This window comes from Lampetra planeri, chromosome 25 (genome assembly GCF_965212315.1).
Source record: "Lampetra planeri chromosome 25, kcLamPlan1.2.h2, whole genome shotgun sequence".
NCBI classification, from domain to species: domain Eukaryota; kingdom Metazoa; phylum Chordata; class Hyperoartia; order Petromyzontiformes; family Petromyzontidae; genus Lampetra; species Lampetra planeri.
The window spans coordinates 11,236,217-11,258,326 of NC_136131.1; the positions used below are offsets into that span (position 1 = coordinate 11,236,217).

The 22,110-nt window shown below is 46.8% G+C and overlaps 1 protein-coding gene across 1 annotated transcript in view; it reads right to left on the bottom strand.

The window, feature by feature from the left end:
• The window catches only part of LOC144727453 (serine/threonine-protein kinase D3-like), a 46,463-nt gene extending 27,988 nt beyond the window's left edge, over positions 1 to 18,475 (bottom strand). The window contains exons 1-2 of the mRNA XM_078606302.1: positions 17,269 to 18,475; positions 1,419 to 1,557 (exon numbers count right to left, since the gene is read on the bottom strand). Coding sequence (XP_078462428.1) covers positions 1,419 to 1,557; positions 17,269 to 17,625 — 496 coding nt within the window. The 5' untranslated portion in view covers positions 17,626 to 18,475. The remainder of the gene's footprint in view (positions 1 to 1,418; positions 1,558 to 17,268) is intronic.
• Between the last annotated feature and the right edge of the window lie 3,635 nt (positions 18,476 to 22,110).

The following is a 22,110-nucleotide window of genomic DNA, read 5'->3' on the forward strand; positions in this document are numbered from 1 at the left end:
TCCGTTGCGGTGATGAAAAATAATACTGTGCTCGTGACAAAAAACAGGGGCAACCTAAAGCCAGTGGTGTGGCACGTGGTTGGAAGGGCCCATGGTGCTGGGAATGGAATTGGGCCCCCTCTACAATTTCCGCTCCATTTTCCTAGCCAGGTGCCTGGGCCCCCTCTGACCTGTTGGGTCCCATGATGCAGGGCGTGCGCACGATTCGATCGCTACGTCACCGCCAATAACGTAACAATGCCGTGATGGTTCTGTGCTTCAACACATCTGCCCCAAGTACACTTCCCTACACCTGAGGTTGAGAGCCACTCCTGTGACCGCCTTTGAAAGACACACTTGGAAATGTCATCAGAAGAACAAAGGCAGAGGTTCACATCGCTGCAAGCACGCGTGGACATTCACGCAGAAGAGTGAGCTCAGCGATAGCAGGAAGAGCATTCTCAGTGCCCCTTCCCGTGTGATTTCCTCATTTATGTCACCTGCTGATGATCACAGGTTTGCCTGCGTATGTATGTATATATGTTAAACTTCTTTCACACCGTATGTAGCCAACTGTGTGTGAGTGTGCGCTGTGTGTCGCTAGCTAGCGAACCAGGCGACCTGCTTTTGACTCCCAGCCATGGATAATATCAGCGGTGAGTCATGGCGGAACCATCCCTGGTCCTCCCTTATGTTGATTCAACATCAAATGAGTAACCCGGTGCAATGTGGAAAACGTCAAAACTGTGGAGACGAAGGCGATCTGGGCGTGGTAGCCGACAACACCGCCTCCTGGTGTTCCGTGCCAGCCCTAACGCGTGCTCACAACACTCTGTTGAAAGTCAGCACGCGGCCCTCGCGGTACGGGTTGTTTTCCATCTGCTGTTTCCGTGCCGAGTCGGAACCAAACCGTGCACCTGGCTGGAGGCCAAGCAGGGCCAGGGGCGGAGCTAACGACGTGTTCACTGCACGAGACATCAGTCGGTACGCTGTGAGGAAGATGAACAACCCTGGCTTTCCTGCGTCGTCTACCTGTGTCTCGACTCAGGTTTTTTTTTTCACCAGGTATATCCCACTGAGCTATATAACTTTTTCCTGAAGTGACTTGGCCAGAAATAAAAGCTCGACAAAGTGGCTGGCTTATCACGTGTAAATGTATAGCAGCCAACCCGATTTACGCGGAGAAAAGTCCACGTGACCACGGGGAGAGAGAGACACACAAACTGCAAATATACAGGCATGGTCACGGTCAGAATCGAACCCACGACCTCCTGCATACCAGGCAAGTTAGTTAACATCTGGCCACCGCGGCGCCCCTGATGTCAAGAGCAACGTAAAAACAACCCCGGCGCGTGCTAAGCCGTGCTGGGCTGGCTCGGCACGGCCCTGGCACGGCTCGGCAAACCGAGAGATATTTGTGCGTGCGTGCGTGATGGCACCTGAAAGCACCACTTCGACGAGGTCTCCGGCTTGGATGCCATCGGCCGTTGCCAGCAGCTGCAGAACGTTGTCCGAATGCGGGTCGTGGCGGAAGAGAAGGATCTTGTCGTACATGCCGTAGAAACCGCACTCGGGGAACTGCGGATGAGAGTTGCAAATAAACGGCCCTCAAATCGAGGGTACGTAACGACCGCGGAGATGTTCGCTGCGCAGCCCGCCGGCGAGCTTCCGTTGGACATTGTGCTTGACAACCCAAACGCGCGCCGGACATCACGATGTATGGATGTGGAAGTTCTTTCATACTGATAATTGTATGTGCGGGATATATGTGAAATTAATAACGGATGTTTATCGCTTACATTTTTTTTTATTCCACGCGGGGAAACATGAGCTGATGTATTCAATCAACGGGACACTTTTCAGTTGGTCTCATTTAATTCTGAGCGTACATTGGTGTACAAAGTACATTCGTCTTAATATCTGCGGTCTTTTCAAAACACTTTCCAAGCCACAGTCCTGGCTGAATGTTTAATAGCTGCACATTATTGGTGTAAACACAAGTGATCATATTCACTTCAAATTCACCTTCTCCGCAACATGAGATCCCTGGCCATGGCTTACATCAGAGGGAAAGTGATGTCTGATCCGGTCATGTTCTACTCTACTTCTATGGTTCCATGTCTACGCTGCCCCCTGTTCACCAACCCCACTTCAGACTATGGACGTGTGTGCTTATGTCCAAAGTGTGCTTGTATCAGAAGTTGCCCTTTGCCTTCCACCCAGCGGTGTAATGTGAGAGTATGATGCTAGATACCAAAGCTGCGCTTATATAATGCGTCCTTATATCCAGTCTCCGCTGCAGCGTCACGCGGAACGACATCATATGAGGCAGTATGGAGAGGCGGCCTGTGCACGCTGCGGTTTATGAGGTCGTTATGTAAGAGGGCCCCTGCATTAAATACAACGGGCGTTAGTGCACTCGCAACTTCTTGGGGACAGATGCACTCCAAAAAAAATCGATTCTTCCATGTCGACGGTTGCTCCAAGATGAAACGTGCAAGCGATGTTGAGTGAAGACAAAATACACATTCAGCTCATCGTGAACATGATCATCATGCGGTCAAGAACTCGCGACGCCCCAGAGCAGTTGTTAAAAAGTAACCTGAATTCTAATTATTGGTTCAGATTATCCCCGGGGTAAATTCTGCAGAGGGCACTGTATGTATGCCTGCTGAACTTCTTTCACACCGTACGTAGTCAACCGTGCGGAGGGGGACAACAATCACCGAGTACTAATCGAATCACTTCGTCACCCCACAAAGCCCACACTGAGTCTGGAGACTATTTTCAAGAGGGTCCTGCATTGGGACGTTTGGCCCAATGCCTTTGACAACGTCCCTTGTCAGCCATGGGCGGAAACCGGAGAAGACGGAGGAAGACGACGCGGAAGAGGGGGGGTGGGGTGGGGGGGAAGACGTTACAAGCGGCCACGAAGAAAGGCGGCCGAGTCAGGGATCGAGTATCACCAGCGCGCCACCCTGCAAGCCGGATGAATGGCACAATTGTTGTTGTAACGTTCTGACTTGTCCCGACTGGACATCTGTGAGAAAGAGCTTCAGCAGCTCATTGCTCCTGCAGTGTGAATCAAGATTCTGATTCTGGCAATTCTGCGCGAGTGTCTGCGGCGTGGCCCGGCCGATGCGTGTCTCCTGATGTTCGCGGAGCCCACGACGCGAAGCAGCGTTCGCATCCTCTGGGACAGCTGCACACTGAAGCGGAAAGACGCTTTTTTTGTACGGCGAGGTGCGGTGTGCACGTGCGGTAGATCGCGCACTGCTAAACCATCCTCAGGCGAACAACTCCGCTCATCCTCGCAGCAGCAGCAGCAGCGGCTTCTGGCTGGCCATCGAACGAAGGCGGTGGTCACTTGCATCGCGCGGCGCTTTTAGATGCGCTTCTGCGGCCGTCTGGAACGCTCTTCCCTTGCGATGTTAGGAAGCCACTGGAGGCTGTGCACTTTTAAATTATCTCGATTGAAAACTCGTTTTTTCAAAAACTGCTTTTTGTGTTTAGTTTGTTGTCCTTTCCCTGCGCTTCTCATGAGCACGGTTGGCTACGTACGCTGCGAAAGCAGTTCAACATGCATAAATACAACCTACATATATGCAACATACATGCATGAAACATACATACATGAAACATACATACATGCAACATACGTACAACATGCATACAACATACATCCAGGTAATGTTGCAAGAGAAAAAAACAAAAGCGAGTAATGCACCTTGAAGAAAATAAATATGATGCCTCATTAACAACAACAACAACACAAGCAGTGCTGCTGCTGCACATGAATGCATCTGGTTAAGAGATGGAGTGATGCTCGCCCGTCCGACGAGAGCCCTTCAGCAGCACCCCGAGGCTTCAACAAGCGAGTGGCCCAGGGCTCAATACACTGGGGCCTCTCCACTGTGGTGTTCTGGACATCACCTCTTGTTCAGTGTGCTCGTTACAGAGAGGAGCACACAGCAGCAGGTCGGAGTAGTAGCAGTCGCGATAATAATACGGTCATTATTTATTCACCTGGGGAAGCCAACGAACCATTCATTACATTTTATGTTCTTACACGCCCAGAGGAAGCCCATGCAGTGCAGGGGGAGAACATACGGACTTCACAGCGGAAAGGTGGTCGATTTCAAGAAGCAAGTGTTACGACCAATGTGCCACCCTTACCGCTCCAGATCAACAAATACAAATAATAGACCCCCCCACCACCCACCTCTGCCTGTTAAATGCAAAAAAGTTGTACGTGCATCTCATTATGCGGTCGGCATGCTTGCACGAGTGACCAGATCTGTACAACTGCATTGACACGGCCGGGCACGTGTTTGGGATGCGTTTTAATTTGAGGGGCCGTCTGTTATAATCCCGAGAACACGTTAACGGACTGATGATGAATAAATAAATAAGCAAAGAGATACCCGCGCAAGAGATAGAGCGCGGACGTGCGGGAAACCGGAATAAAATCCTCGACAAACTCACCCCCTGCTCAAAATGCTGCGTCGATAATTAAAGCACTACTTAACAAATCGGCTTTCGCCACCCATATTATCCATAATATAGGTAAATGTTGTGGGTTTACTCTCCAACACACCGATGTGCTGAACTGGTAACTAATTGACACGTTTTGTTTACGTGGCAACCCTTACAAATGTTTAACGACACATTTATATTTACGTGATCCAATCCCAAAAACCTCTATAATGGAAAATAAAGCACGGGTCTCCGTGTGGTGTTGTTGTTGTTGCTACGAAGCTGCAGCGTCAAATCCAGAGGCTTAGGTCTACAACCTGGTAGCAGGTGGCAGAGTGATAACGCTTGTGCTTCAGAGCAAGAAGTTAATGGGTTCGATTCCTGACTCTGGCGCTTTCTGTGCGGAGTTTGTATGTTCTCCCCCTGTTTGTTCTGCATGGCCTTCCTTTTAAAACACCGTAAAAAAAACTTCATTGGTATTGGCCGACAACTCATGGCTAACAATGTACCTGCAATATATTCATTCGAGATTAGATGTGTAGGAACATTGCTCCTACGGTGGCAGGATCCTCCTGAAAAAGAGTCTTGAGACTCAGTGAGGCTTTCCTGGACAACCTAGAAGAATCCGGATTATAAAAACCTACCAACATGCACCTGAATTTTATTTTAGGAAGCTGCACACCGCACAGAGATCCGACTGCGGTGTGTCATGATTGGAACATTGATCTGGCAGTTCAATTCGATCTCCAGGCACGGCAGTCGAAGCTATGGGCGAGTGTCGCTAAGTCAACCTCTACCAAGACACCTGGCCAGCATGGAAGGTTGGGCCAAATACATTTTAGAGGGGCAATCTAGTGTCACTTGTCCTCGCATGAGTGAGTGATTTCAGGGATGCGTCTTAAAAAAATGTGTTACACTGAACAGAGCTCTTGACGGGGTTTCACTTGCTGGAATCTACCACTGATTTTGGAGATAACTTCCTTGATCTGACCAAACATGCCGAGTGTATCTTGTACGTCATCGAGTCTTCTTCTAAATGCTCCCCGTTCGCCTACGCAACCGCAGCTTTACAATGTGCCAGCCACGTGGCAATGGCGAGGCCCTTTAATGAACAGCTCTAAATTAGACATTCGTCTCATACGATATAGGCAGAGCTCAATTTCAGCTGCGACGGTGACCTGGAAAATATGTCTGCACCTGGCACACCACATTCAGTATGCTTCTCCGCATACAGTATCCCAGCCACGGCTGTGGCTTCGAGTCCCGTGCCACCTTCTCCAGTCTACCAGCGGACCCGTAAAATATTCAGTGAGAAACTAAGCCCTGGGGTATAGGATTCATCGGGTCCTTTGTGGAACCCAGAGTGACCAAAACAAGGCATAAACACAGCCACAAGCAAGGCGATAGCAACTACAGACCCTTGCGCTGATAACAGATTTGTGGAAACACACGCACACAAGCTCGCGCACCTACATGCGCATGAATGCGCCAGCAGCGTCACCAGACACCCGCGCCATCGGCCAACTGGCGAGGCGCATGGCACAAACGAGCGCGGGCTACGATCAGAGCCACGTCCACCGACTGGTGCGCCTGTTGCGTCCGCGGGTATCGCCTTGCGGGGCGAGACAATAGGCGAATTCCCGACACCGGAACCACGCCGAGCGGATGAACTTTCAGGCTAATGAGAGGGACGACCAACGGAGAGCGCCCAGATGGTTCGGTTTTTAATATTTGACGCTCCGCCACGGACGCTCGCCACCCGTGCCAAATGCTCCGCGCGCCTGCTTTTGTTCCTTTGTGTGTGTGTCTGTGTGTGTGTGTCTGTGTGTGTGTGTGTGTCTGTGTGTGTGTCTGTGTGTGTGTGTGTGTCTGTGTGTGTGTGTGTGTCTGTGTGTGTGTGTGTCTGTGTGTGTGTGTTCATTCTATTAGCTTAAATGTGCATTAGCATATGTGAGTACATCACAAAGTACGTCATTAATTTGCAGATGCTCAATGCAGAGCAAATCCAAACATTGATTTTAAGTGATACATTACCATTATTACATACACTACTTGTAGAATGGCATTAGCATATTGCTGTTTAGTTTTTGCATGCGCTTGTGCATATTTATTTTTTTAAACACATTTTGGGGGAAAAAGTTATCAATTATTGAACAATAAGCTCAGAAATTCTGTTTATGTTAAGGTATATGTAAACACTTCATTGCAGATGCTCATCTGCTTCTATGCATCCAGATGAATTCCAGCTGAGTATAACCTGGCGGGTAAATGAGATAGCAGGAGCAAAGAGCCGCCAAGCATTACAAAATGGGCCAGCACAGCCTCACCTATTAAGCAAGCGAGTACTCGTGGTGCCCAAATGAATGTGCACTGTGCACTTGTGCTCCAACATACATGAAAGATGTGGTGGTGGGGGGGGAGTGATGCCACAGTGGATAGCACACTCCACTATGAATCTGGCCACCTCTATTCGGTAGCGATAAATATTTGAACCCACTCCAGGGTTCCCATATTCACCACCCCACACCGACGATCATGGTGAAGTATGGTCAAACGACCACAACGGACCGACACGTCCTGGGAAGGCCTTCATCCGCCAGTGGTTTGACAAAGGTCTGACAATTACGATTAAAACCGGACCGTTATAATTAGTATGGCAAAAGAGTATGCTGTGGTAACCCTAACCGCATTGTTTTCCACGTATTTGGAACACAATGCAGTGTATAACGTGGCAGCCTTTGCACAGCAGCTCAAGCGGCCTGTATGCGGCTATAGAAGCAGCCCCATCGCGCGGCTCCTGTCCACTGGTGGCAGAGGCTCTTGCCGAACGCAGCTGTGCAGGGCGGGGGTTGCGAATGAGTCCAGAGGGCGTATTTACACATTTCACCTCGTCTCAGAACCACACGTGTCAATATTATAAAGGGTGTCTCGCTCAGCGCTTTAATCATGGCATTATCATAAAAATGCGTTCTACTTTTGCCACACGCAATCATTATCGACGTATGGTTATAGGTACAATCGTGAGTTTTTGGGGTAACAAATGTACGTCTGCGGTCATGGTGTGCAGTTGGTGTCGATTTGAGAGTGCCTTATGAGCAGATGTTGTTAGCCACGTGTGTCTGTGTTATCCGTCTGGTTATCTGCATACAACGTGAACATGATGAATGATCGACTGCTTCCGGGTGACTTCTGCACAAACACTGAGAAGATGAGATGAGTTTAGCGATTCCGGGAAACTTGGTGACTCCTATTACCCATTGTTTGCCTATCCACGACTGGATGAGGGCCTCCCCACATCTCGTGGCCCATCGGGGATGTCTGACCATACTTCTCCACGCTGGTGTGTACGGACTTGTGGAGGCGGGGGGAGAGCACAACTATGGATGTTGCTGCTCTGGCCTCTACTGCCCGCAACGCCTGTTGCACCTTGTATTTGTGTGCGTGGTGGTCACCCATCCGTGCAAGTGCTGCCCGGTCTCAATCCTCATCACCTTCCCAGATCTTACCAGATCAGGGGGAATTCCAAGCGACTTTGTGAAAGGAAAATGCAAGGATCATTTAGCTGCCACATCTGGGTCACTCCTCCTCTTGAGCACGATTAAATGTGGATATTGGGAAACTCCGTTCGGTCGTAATAGTATATTCTGATCAGGGGTGCTGACATGCGGGTGGATAATTGAGAATACTGTCTGTTACGCTGAATGGACGCCTACCCATTTTGAAGAGTGCTCTGGCCTGCATCATTTGGAACCGGGCTGCATTTGTTAAACCGGCACAACTGCTGATGGGAAGCAAAAAGTCAAAACCGGTCTGGAGTTGTCATGCTTTGGCAAATGCTGCTGAAAAATGTTGGTCTGGAAGACCAATCGGCTGATGAACCAAAATACTTTTTTTTGGATGTGGAAATTCATACTTTTGACTGTTTCGTTAAAGAACAGTCTTAGACAGTGTGCAGTGGCGTGGTGGTTTAACACACGTTGCAATAAGCATGGCAATCCAAGTTTGATTCGTGGCCGTGGCGAACATCCGTTGTGAGTGATATGTGACGTGATCCTGGATCTCCCTTCAACCCTCCTTTCACCAACCCACAATGAACAAGACGGTACATTTTGGCACGAAAAAAAACCCCTCATGACTGACAGCGTGGGAAGGTCTTCATCTACCAGTGAATGGACGAAATGTTCTGAACATTATTATTGTTATAATTGAATAGATTGTGCATGTGTGTACGCATGTAGCCAAAGCAACCATGAGGCATATGTGAACACAAACACACAACTTTACTGCATTTATGGTACACACACACACTACAAAGCTTTAAATATTGACTCAGCGGCCTTCAAGGCAATGAATAATATCTGACTCATGACATACAGTGTCGGCGATATAGATTTGTATGCGCCACAGTGCTGTCTTGTGCCGCAAGTTAAGTTATTTGTCGCGTGTCCTTGCTACGTCCCACACAAGACACGTGCTGCACGGACATTTACTATGTACGGAGAGTGGCAGGAAACTGAGCCCCCCCCCCCATCAATACCCCTGCTGAAGGCTTACCCCCCCCCCACCCTGCACCCCCTTCCAGATTATTATACCCAAAGTCAAAAAGAATGCTGGCACAAAAATAAAAGTACAATTCAGCCTCGCCTCGTGCGCACAGGGGGCGAGAGCCAGAGCAGGATGCACGACAGACGAAAGCGGATCGTGTCGTTTGTAAAAAAAAAAACACAGAATCTATTTATTAAATAATTGTGAGTTTTTGTATTGCCTCCCACCTTTAAACAAGGTCACGCTGCATAGTTGACCCTGTAGAAATGTATGTTTTTTCATTTTATTCAAATGTTTCCCAGAAAAATTTAACCGTGAAAGTATTCTCAGGTAAGAGAAGTGTGGGTAGTCTATTTACTGTTCCTACTAAACAATTTATTTTATTTTATTGGGTAAGGCCCATGGAGCTGTATAGCTATTTTCTATAAGCTACCTGGCAATCACGAATGATAGCTCAACCAAGTGGCTTATCACGTCGTAATGTGTAGCATTCAAATAAGCGAAACGCGCACGTTTCTAAATGTGGAGGGGAAAAGCGGAGGACCCGGGGAAAAATCCACACGGCCACGGGAGGAACACGCAAACTCTAAATATATCCTAGATTTGAAGCTTTCGTGACTGCAAGGCATCATATTCTTAGGTTTTTTCGGTAAAGTCACGTAGGTAAAACATCAAAATTAATGAAAATAAAATAAAATAAAAACAAAAATCACGACGTTTCTGCATCACTTGATGCATCAAGTGATGCAGCTAATTCGGCTGTGACGGTCCCACCTGATGACGGAGACTTGTGTTGCCTCCGAAACGTCGTGATTTTTGTTTTTATTTTATTTTATTTTCATTAATTTTGATGTTTTACCTACGTGACTTTACCGAAAAAACCTAAGAATAATCTAAATATATCGGCGTCAGGGTCAGGGTCGAACCCACGACCTCCTGCAGACCAGGCGAGGGAGTTAACATTTCGCCACCGCGAAAGATTACACTTCAAGTAGATATGCATTGGAAAGTGGTGTCTAAACAGTCACAACATAGATTAGTGTGGGCAAATGTCATTTTATAATGATTCAGTAGAGGTAAATATAGCAGTATATCGTCTCAAATATCATAGTGGATTAGGGGGTGGAGTGGTGGCACAGTGGTTAGCACACCGCACGATGAACCTGGCGACCTGAGTTTCATTCGCAGCTATGGTGAACGTCAGTGGCGAGTGCTGCACCCCTCCCCCTGGCCTGTTTACTAGCCCGCACGGTTCAGTGTGGTGAAGTATGGTCAACACAGCCCCCATGATCCACACAGCATTGGGATATGCCTTCATCAATCTGTGGATTAATAAAGGGCTGTCCGTTTTTTATGATTATTAATCGCGTTTACCAACAATTACAGCAAAAACTGCTCACCTCATTTGCTTCCCCAGGGGGAAAAAACGGACACATGTACAGGGTGATCCATTTACAGACACCTCGTGGATTTCAAATGACACTCTTACTTTCATCTCAACTGCTGACTGAACACTGAAAGCCATAGCTCTCTTTTCTGGAGGAGAGTGATGGCGGATTTAATACTGTGAATGTATCGTCTTGGTTCTTTCGGTAAAGTCACGTAGAAGGGAAATAATAAAATAATAAAAATAAAACATAATAAAATAAATGTGAATGTATTGATATTGCATGGAGGTAGGTGGAGGCTCTGAAAAAAAAGATTGTTTTTGCCATACTACATGGTACTGTGTTGGGCATATATGAATGGATCAAGCTATATATAAAATGAAAGGTCCAGCCCAGCAACTGTTTGCTCACGTCACTGCTGTCTCTATAGAGGGCGGCCCACAAACCAGGGCACATCGGGTTATTAAATCCTTTATATTAAGTTCACTTGCTTGCTTGCTTGCGCGCTTACGACCGTGCAAATCTTTCGGTCGTTTTTTTACCCACTTCCCGTGATCCAATCGAGCTGACATTTTGAACACAGACTCGTTGTGCGTGACAATTAATTTTCGTGAAATTTTTTTTCCAAAATTTTACACTTTTTAGGAAAAAAAAATATGTAATTACCAATTGCTTAATGGTGGCAAGCAATCATCTGACCCATAGGTGGCAGCCATCTCAAGCCAGAGGACGAGAGGACTCTAGCCGCCACGCATATAAAGGATTTATAGTGAAAAACTTTGTTTTTACGGGTTAATTTTTTACATATTTAAACACATGCCATGAACACATTCAAATTGCTTATTCTGAACGGTAGCTTTTGTATGTAATTAGAAATTAATACGTTCTTCTTCCTTTAAAGATGACGTATACAAATAGAAAGACATTTGACTTCAGACGAACGAGTTCAGTTAGTTTGTATACATGCTAAAGAAGGCAGCTGTAATCTTTAAAAAGTCCCAACAAAAATTTTCAAAAGAGAATGCACGCATGCATTCGTGTTAATGAAATTCCAATTGAACATTTGTTAAAATAAATGAAATAACAGTACGCGATGTGTTAACATGAATATTATAACCCTATGTGTCCTGACTTTTGTGCCACCCTCTATAAATATAACATGTATGAACGTAGTTAATAGGCTGGGTTATGTGCCCTTGCCTCGTGTGACGCTTGCCTGCTTGACGATGAACTCATTGTACAGACTAAAGTGTCAAGAGTGAGTTCCTGTTGTGTACAGGATACACAGTGTGACACGATTTGTGGGGTGGATCAGTAGTGCAGTGGGTAATACACTAATGAATCTGACAACCCGAGTTCTATATCTGGCCACAGCGAATATATCTGAATTGGTCGTGGTCCCACCCATTCCCCATCAACCAATCTTTTCTAACCAACGTGGTGAAGTATGGTCAAACAACGTCCATGACTGACAGCACGGCCTGGCCTTCATCCAGCTGTGAATTCTATGTATGATGAACTTTTTTCATACCGTAACGTAACCCACCGTGCTAATCGGGGAAAAAAACAAATGTATAACGGCATATTTAAGTAAATTGCTATAATACTGTATAGCGATGGCTTCTAGTTGCGGATTAATCGAGATGGCAAAGTGGATTTTATCATTATTCTGTCACCAAAATTAAAGTCTTAAATCCCCGTGACCTTAGCATATTTAGATTATACGTGTTTGCTTTGTTTTTCTTTCCTTCGTAATTAGACTAACGTTTTGTTATTCTAAGCGACAGTAAGGACTGACTTAGGAAACATGACCCTAAGTCAACCCCGCGCATGTTTGTTCAAGCCTGCTGTCTATCCGATGTGGTAAAATTATTTACTGACATTTCAACTGCAAACTATTCATAGTTCAAGCTGATGTTTGGCCACACCCTAAAAGGGCTTTGGCATTTTGGAAAATCCAAAACTTTTCTTGAAGTTTAAATTCAACACGCCGGATGTTACGCGCCCATTGCTATGCTTAATAATTTATTCTTAATATTTCAGAATCACATCAAAATATATATACTGGAGGAATCCGATGAACCAGAAAGTTATTTTTCACAGATGCCCAATGTTTTGGGTCAGATCACTCTTGGCATCGTTTACTGCAGTTTCCTACTTACCTCTACATTGATGACGTCACACAAGGCCCAAGATTGGAAAAGATTTTCACAAATGTGTCAGTTGCCTGATGATGCCAGTGTACAACTACCAGCGAAAGCTCCTCCCAAACAGTTCTTGGAATTTGATTTCATTTTCCAGTATTGTTGGAGAATGTAATTACTCTTGGATTGCTAATATAGGGCTGCAGGATGCATACAATGTAAAACAACACGTGTTGTTTAAAATAATCATCTAAAAATACAGTAATAAAGGTGAGCTCGGCAATACACTATTGGACAAAGGCCTCCCTACGCTGTGTCGGCCATGGGGTTTGTTTTTACCATTCTTCACCGTGCTTGATGGTAAGGGTCAGTGAAGGAAGTCGATGCTAACCTTGGCTGGGAATTGAACTCAGGTCGCTGTGTTCATAGTGCCGTGCACCATTGCTCCCCACCCCCAAATGCTGTTTACCACGATTTTTATATTATCGCACTTGTTACATGCAAACACAATTTTCCCTTTTTTTTGTTACAAAGAACGTCAACTCATTTGCATCGATCGACACACGAGATAAACGCGTCATTCTAAAGAACTGGTTCAACAGAGAAGTTGAGATAAAGTCTCCAGGTCAAGTCACGTGAAACAGCCTTTGAGAATAATACTAAAAATACTGTAATACTTTGCAAAAATGAGGCCGGGCAGGAACCTGTACTTGGCAATGTGACGCATAAGGGGAAGGAAAAGGAGTACAGGAAGACAAAAAAGCAGGTGTCTCGATGCAGTGGTGAAACATTTACAAGAAATGGAATTAAGGTAAAAGAGAGCAGTAATTTCCATATATATAAAAGGCAAAGTTGTGATTATGTGTGTCTGTTCAAAATGTTTAGCGTACTTCCCGACATGCAACAAACTTGAAATTTGCCATGTGGGTACTTTCCAGACTGTACACCATGCAAAAATTACAAAAACACACTTTTTTGAGGGGGGGGGGAGCTCAATACGCCACCTGAGATAATGCATTACACACCATGGCTTGGCCAACCTCAGAAAGAACACAGGTGAGTGATGATTTAAAGACCTGTGGCTATTTTTTTAATAGATGTAGCACTTGCAGATGTGCCAAACTTTAACTGCCAACTGTCAATTAGAAGGACATATGCGTATGTTTACTGTAGTCCAATGTAACTAAATGCAGTTCAAATAACTTGTGCAATCATACCACTACTAATTTATTGAAAGATGTTTGTCATTGTATATGATTCGTGAATTACGAGTCATGCAAGGATGAAGAATACACCAGATATTCTGAAGAAACAATATACATTATCAAAGTGTAGTGTTTTTTTTAAAGAGCAACATCACTTGTTTAATCAGGCAACTGATAGGTTAAGATTGCTCGATAGAGACCCCTCTTAATGAATGTCTAAATTACAATATTAAAAAAAAACATCATCATCACACGCCAGATTTTGTTTAAAGATGATTAATTTCATCATTATACTAATACGGATGTATCTAAAGATTTTTGTCCGTCATGCCACGTTTAACTCGACAGCCAAAAGTAGAATGAGGATGAGCCCCTTGCGTATATGGTGGCCTTCCTGTGTACACGGCCGTGGTGACAGATGGTGCCACAGCCTACAGAAGCTATTAAATATCATATAAATATTATACGACTAAACAGTAATAATCATGTGTACTCTCCTCCAATGTTTGCTCGTGATCTGTTTCCAGGATGTTTTCAGCATGTTTGTAGACTTTAGCTCTTAAAGTATTGAACGATGAGTGACAAAACATGAAGATTAACGTTAATTCATCACCACTGTCATCATCAGCCATGGTCAATCCACTGCTGGACGAAGGCCTCTCCCAAACAGCTGACGTGTCGTACATAGTAACCTCAGTTCTTCTGTATTGTTCTCAATAATGGTGAGCCAGCCACGATATTTTGAGCCCACGGTAATCACTATCTTGTCTCGTCCAGTGTTTTCAAGACATGCCGTAAAATGCATTTCTTAGACGGTATTGTATTTTTTAATACGACCAATTATTGATGCTCCATACGTGCTGTCCCCCATCCTCTGAAATTTGCCGAACTGTTGGTCAAATCGGAGATGGCAATGATTGGGTGGACTGCCAGGAAGTGCACATTGCTCAAGGTACGAATTGACAAGCGGCAGATGCAGACACCGGATGCACATGTGTAGTTAGTGATGTTGCGCAAACAGGCAGTACTATAATACCGTGCTTAGGGCCCTGTGTGTATAATTACATGTCTCTGCCTATGCAGCCTCCCAAAATTCAGCCATTTGTCCCCCGCCGCTCGCAATCACGATGGTATGAAGCTACTTGCGTTTGGCGAGACCTCGTACTGAACAGAGATAATTTCAACTCCGATTAACAAGGTGGGCTACGTACGGTGCGAAAGAAGTTTAACATACGTATAACTTATTTTCTGCCTTTCAATGCTTACAGTATTTACATTACAATTGTGCATCATTTTATTTTTTTGGATTTTTGATAAAACACTTGTGCAAAAGAATCGTAATAATAATTACAAAGTGCCTTTTAATTACGCAAGACAGCCTCGCTGAACCTCCAGTTATGTTTTGTTGGCTCATGGGAGGAAGCCAGGCCACCCGAACAAAACCACAAATATGAATTGATAACTCTTAAAGCTCCGCATAGATGTATTTAATCCACGGATGATCCAATCTACTCAACCAATTACAGACTGAACCCAAGTTGATGGCCACCTCAAAGTCCCACATCTGTAACACCTGGCTATGCACTTGTGGTATCCAATTTAACTTACTAAGCTCAACCCAGCTGCTTTTATACAATAGATTAATCTAACTTGTGGTTATTAACGAGAGTCTGTAAGATCTATTTCACAGCAGGTCGTAGGCTTTGACAATTTACCTGCTACAGTGTCATGGTGGTGAGATGTTAACCACCTCGCCTGGTATACATGAGATCAAGGGTTCGATCCCGACCCTGACATCTGCTTATTTTGAGTTTGCATGTTATCCCCGTAGTCATGTGGATTTTTTTCCAGATCCTCCAGTTTTTCCCTGCACATTTAGAATCAGCATGCGTTTAGAGTATTTGGCTGCTATAAATGTCCACGTGATAAGCCACTTCTTTGGGCTATAATTTATGATAACCAGGTCGCTTCTGAAAAAGAGCTATATAGCTAAGTGGGCCTTACCTGGTAAAATATAATTTTAAAAAAAGTATGTCGTTCAAAAGGACCACCCGGAGGATGCTACAACAATCAGCAATGATGCAACGATGTTGTCCTGCTGTGGCATCGCCATCGAGTGTGCAGGCGGTGCCACTGCGCCAGGGCCCACGGGTCACATGGGCCAGTTGCTGGGTTACACAGTATGGGGGGGTGGAGGGGATTGGACAGGTGGCCCCATTTAGTTTTAGTTGAGTTTCAACACGCTAGCCCTGGCTGTGGGGCGAGTGCTTCGTGGCTGCTTGGGGCTGTTCACCTGGGCAATGGACCCAACGACCTTGAGTTCAAATACAGGCCAAGGCGAACGATGTCTAAACCTGACCTGGTGCCACTCACAACCCCATTCCCCAACCCACACTGACGATGGTGGTGAAGTATGGCTTAAACAACCTCGTTGACTCTGAGGCATTCATCCAGCAGTGGACTAATAGGCTGGAAATTGTGCGTGAATAAAAGTTTAATGTATGTGATTAAGATACTGTAATCTGACAAATCCGATCGCAGTGCAATGCATTATAATATTGTCTGTTTCAGAAGAATCCTGTTAAACGGATTGTCTCTGCTATCTGTAGGGAATGTGGACGTATAATGTGCAACAGGTCCGTAATGCGATCAGCCCAGCCAGGTGGCTCGGCGGGGGAGCAAGACGGCTCGCAAACAAGAAGGGTACCGAAGTTCAAATTCTGGTCGGGGGTTAACCCATCATCCCTCCACGGTTGATAAAAACAAATGACTACTACTTTGTGGAGAAGTCAACGGTGTTGATCCTCTGGGTAGACTTTGCCTCAGCTCATAGGAATTTAAATCGATGGTCATTTGAGCAAGGATATTCCCCAAGTCATTCAATCGGCGGGTCTTTGACGTTCACAAAAAGTGTTTCTCGTCGCAAATAAGCAAACGGACTGAGCACTTATCCATTGTCAGTCCCGGGCTAATGGTGAAAATTCCATATTTCTATGGCCGGGGGTTAGTTCATTCATAGGTCTGCCACTGTTCACCCAGTGGTGAGGTAACTGCTCTGACCAGCCGGCACAACAATAAGTGAACAGTGAGGTACAGTAGAAATTGGTGTTGATGGAAGTGGCAGCTGGTGGTCGTGCTGTGTTGGTACTGGAGATGGGGCTCATGATGGTGCTGCTGGTAGTTCCATGGTGATGGTGGTGGTGGTTGGTAGTGGTTGTGCTTTTGGTGCTGTGGTGGTGCTGGTGATTGTGGTTCTGCTGGTGGTGCTGTTGGCGTGATGATGCTGCTGGTGATGGTGATAGTGTTGCTCGTTCTACTGTTGGGAGCTATCGCTACTACTACTACTGATGATGATGACGATGCTCATTCGTCTTCATCAGCTTCTGCTGGCATTGCTGTAGCAGCAGCAGCAGTAGTAACAGCCAGTACTGCAGTGAGGCGCAACAATCAATCCGCCGCATCACCCCTAAAAAAATTATCAAACACAACTCTCACAAAAGCCCTCCGAAGATGACATCGTCAGCAACGTACCTTCTGATCCACGATTGAGCACGCGAGCTCTCTGATGGCCGCCAGAGACATCCCGTTCGCGTCGAGCGTCACGGCCTCTCGTGACAATCCGATCTGCAGCTGGAAGGAGATCCCGAACGCCGCTAGAGGTGATGGGGAATCGAGCTGCATCGACTGCAGGGACCCCTGTGGAGACACCCCTGGGCATGGCCCCAGCCCTGCTGGACTTGACCCGGCTCTGGGTCGGTTCTGGTCCCTTTGATCCGAGTGGCCGCAGAGAGGACTTGAGTCTGATCTGACCACGGAGGCCACCGCCTCTTGGTCATGATGATGATGGTGGTGGTGCTGATGTTGATGATGGTCGTCACACGCTTGCATTATCGTGGAAGTTGAAATTGTGAGCTGGGGTTTTTTTGGTCAATGTTTGCTCTTTGAATACTGTAATTAAATCTTATTAGGTGTATGTAATTGCTACTAGTTATGAGTATATATTATTAATACAAAAATATATCTATATACAGCAAGACGTATATTTAATATTATTTGGTATCTGCATAACATTAGCAGTATAAGGATATCCCTGGGTAATCAGGCACAATGAAAATAATTGCTGTACTACATATGGTAAACTGTCAATAAGGAAAACTACTACAATAGCCGAATGTATTCAACTTGTTTCACACCGTACCTATGTGTCTGCACGTGTGTGTGAAAGTCTCTGCATGTGGACGTTATGTACTCGCATCTACATGCATGCTGATCTGTTGTAGATGTATCTACATATGTAATAAGGCAAGTCTACATTTGCAAATGTGTGCGTTTTAATGTTTAAGTGAATGTCTAATGTCCTTTCCTCTATGTCCACGTATGTGAATGTTTTAACGACATGCGCCTGTGTACATGCAAACACGTGTGTGTGTGTGTGCACGTGTCTAAGTACTGTATATCTAAGGTGCTTGCTAACACCACTTGCCACAACAGCCTGCTAGAAGGCTATAAGAGGGGAGGGGGGATGTTGCCTGTCCTTCGTACGGTGTGGACACGTGTAAACAAGTGAGTCTGCTGACACGCGCACCGATTGACGTGCACACGTAAAGCGCTGCGAGCGTCTGCGAGCGATGCGTCTGCGGCGTGCAACTCGGCGGAGCGGCGAGGATTCGCCCGACGCTGGCAACTCCTGACAGTGGCTGTCAGCAGGAGACCCCAGCGTGCACGCGTGCAGCTACGACGCGAACGAGGAGGCGGAATAGACTCGCCGCGCGCTCCGAGAGCTCCCTCCCCTCCCTCCCTCCCATCCCTCCCTCCCCTCCCTCCCATCCCTCCCCTCCCTCCCTCCCATCCCTCCCTCCCCTCCCTCCCTCCCATCCCTCCCCTCCCTCCCTCCCTCCCATCCCTCCCTCCCCTCCCTCCCATCCCTCCCTCCCTCCCCTCCCTCCCATCCCTCCCTCCCCTCCCTCCCATCCCTCCCCTCCCTCCCTCCCATCCCTCTCGCTCATCGCAAGCTTCCTTCCTCCTCCTGCTGCTGCTGCCCACGCAGAGCACTCGCGCGCATGTGTGCGTGTGTGGGTGAGTGTGTGTGTGGGTGAGTGCTTGTGCGCGTGCGTGTGTGAGTGTGTGTGCGTGTGTGTGTGGGTGAGTGTGTGTGTGTGGGTGAGTGTGTGTGCGTGTGTGTGTGGGTGTGTGTGGGTGAGTGTGTGCGTGTGTGAGTGCGTGTGTGAGTGAGTGTGTGGGTGAGTGAGTGTGTGGGTGAGTGCGTGTGTGTGTGTGTGCGTGTGGGTGTGTGTGGGTGAGTGTGTGCGTGTGTGAGTGCGTGTGTGAGTGAGTGTGTGGGTGAGTGAGTGTGTGGGTGAGTGCGTGTGTGTGTGTGTGCGTGTGTGTGTGGGTGTGTGTGGGTGAGTGTGCGCGTGTGTGAGTGCGTGTGTGAGTGAGTGTGTGGGTGAGTGTGTGCGTGTGTTCGTGTGTGTGTGGGTGAGTGTGTGCGTGCGTGCGTGTGCGGGTGAGTGTGTGTGCGTGTGTGCGTGCGTGTGTGGGTGAGTGTGTGTGTGTGAGTGTGTCTGTGTGTAGTGGGGAGTGGTAGTGTAGCGGTTAGCGCTACGCTGCGCTACGAACCTGGCCACCCGGGTTGGATTCCCGCTCGCGGCCAACACCGGTGACGATTATCTAAACCGGTTCTGGGGCGGCCTCCCCTAGGTCGACTCAGCATCAAATGAGTTATCTGGTGCGATGTGTAAACGTCGCCACTGGGGAGACAAAGGCGGCCGGGTGTGGTGCTGGCCTCCCACCCCCTCGTGTACCGTTCCAGCCTTCATAGGTGCTCGCTAACAGCACTTGCTCCTACATCATGTTAAGGCTATACGGGAAATATTTATCTTTGTATGAGCGTGTGTATGTGGTGTGTTTGTGCGTGGGTGTACGGTCCCTGTGTCGGGAACAGCATTTGCCCCTACAGTTTCTTAAGGCTATACGGGGGATCTTTGTATTCGTATGCCAGCAAGCCTTCGACACTTCACGTGGCCTCAAAGTGCACCTAGCATGGCACGAGCGCTGTGGTGACGTCACCGCCACTCAGTGGTGAACGTGGTTGTTGTTGTGTGCGGTGTGTGCGTGCACGTACGTGTGTGTGTGGGCGTCAGTGTGCGGGGGAGCGGTGGTGTAAGTGGTTAGCGCGCTGCGCTACGAACCTGACGACTCACGGCCACCCCAAGTGACGATTACGCCTCCCCGAGATGTGAAATAATCGCCACTGGGGAGACAAAGGCGGCTGGGTGTGGTGCTGGCCACCCACCCCCCTTCATTGATGGTCGCCAGTTCTGTAAGTCTAAGTGTGTGGACATTTGTCTCTGTTTTTTTCGCCATGCATAATGTATGAGTGTGACATGCAGGGCAGGGCGATATGGGTTGGCTGCTCATTCAAACCTCTGAAAATGCTCTGGGGAATCGCATCGTTATTGCTGTGTGCTTGTCGGCTGGCCAAAGGATCATAACTTACAAACGCTTTGCATCGGTTCTTCATAATCATCCATCCATCCCCGGATGAATGCCTCCCCGAGCCGTCTCGATCGCTAACGGTTCCTACGATGCAACAACAACAACCACAACCATCCAGCCAGCAGCAACCTGCACGCGATCTGATTTCGTTGCTCCATCTCCGTGGTCGTCCGTGTTGCGTCCTTTGAAGGCCGCCACGTTGCTAACAGCGCGCCGTTCATGCGAGCGATGCGTCCTGCCTACTAAGGGGCCACTTTTTTTGTAACCGTCAATATGTCTGTAACTTGCGCACATTGGCTCAGCCACGTGTCCCCCTTCAGGATACATTTAAATAATGTCAATTTATTGCGTTACAGCTGATAATAGCAACATAAATGACTGTCGTATTTAGCAAACAACAAAGGATGGCACAAACGTTAAATATAACATTTAGTTGTCAGGAAAATGCACGTAATACAGGGTTTTTTTGGGCGGTTAGATCACGTAAACATATAAGTGTGTCGTTAAACCCGCCACCACCAATTAGTTTTGGTTGTCAGGTAAACAGAACACGCCAATTCGTCACTAGTACAGCACACCGGTGTGTCGGTGAGCCAAGCCACAACATTTACCATCTGAGTACGACGTTTCGCCAGTAATTACAACTAGCTTCATCAGGCGACAGCCAGATTTGTGGAGAAGTCCACCTTTGACGCGATCTAACAACAAAAACTGTATTGGTCGCGAAAGCCTACATAATCAACGTTTTGGGGTTTAGATCGCGTTATTTATAAATGTGTCGTAACCCTCCACAAAAAAATTGTAAATGTTGTGGTTTCACGCTTCAACACACCGGTGGTCTAAAGCAGTGAACTATTTGTCTTTTGTCAACGTGACACTTTTTTGCTGATTGGCCGTGTCGGGTGGTGGAGGGTTACGACACATTTATAAATAACGCGATCTTAACCCAAAAACGTTGATTATGAATAATATTGGTCGCGAAAGCCCTACGTGTTAAACTGAAAGCCTACATGTCAAACTGGACAATTTCCTTTCGCTTTTGAGTGCCATCTTGGTTCTCCTCATCAGCCCGTTGTCAATCCACTTCTCTACGAATGCTGCCCCCGTGCCGTGCCGGGCATGGCGGCTGTTATGCCATACTTCACCATGCTGGTCAGTGTGAGTTGCTATGGGGAGGATTTTTACAAGAGTGGTTTGGACATCGCCCAGGACTGATGTTAGTTGTATTTAATCGCGTGGTGTGATAACCACTGCAACAATAACTACCTCATACTTCCATAATGCAGGTTTTTTCGACCAATAGCATCCATGAAACATCTCTAATATTTTGGGTGATATTGGTCGTGAAAGCCTCCGTGTTAAACTGACTACCCCATACTTAGTATACTATCGAGTGCACAATGTGCCCTGTTTATACCTATGATGATTTAAATAATAAATTACATTATTGCCACATTCTCTCGGTTTCATCTCACTTACCATCATTCTACAGTATTCCTCAAAAAGAGTATGTGTTCATTATAAGCCAACACACATCAATACCATACGTGGAATGCGTTTTTTTTCATATCAAGTCAGAGTCACAGTTGATTTATATAAACTACGGATTCAAGAGTGTCTGGAAACAGCCACTGATCAAATCAATCCACTGGGCCCGTATGCCTGCTTCATGTCACATTTATTGCACGTGCAGTGGCACTGGATGCTGCCATTAATGGTGTAACAATGGATGGCACACGGGACTTGCAACGGAGGTCGCCTGTTTGATTCGATCTCCCGGCTTGGCAGTCGAAACAATGGTGCAAGTTTCTTAAATCCGCCCATCTCTACCCACGAAGCAGGAACACATACAGTAGACGGGTGAACATCAGTTGT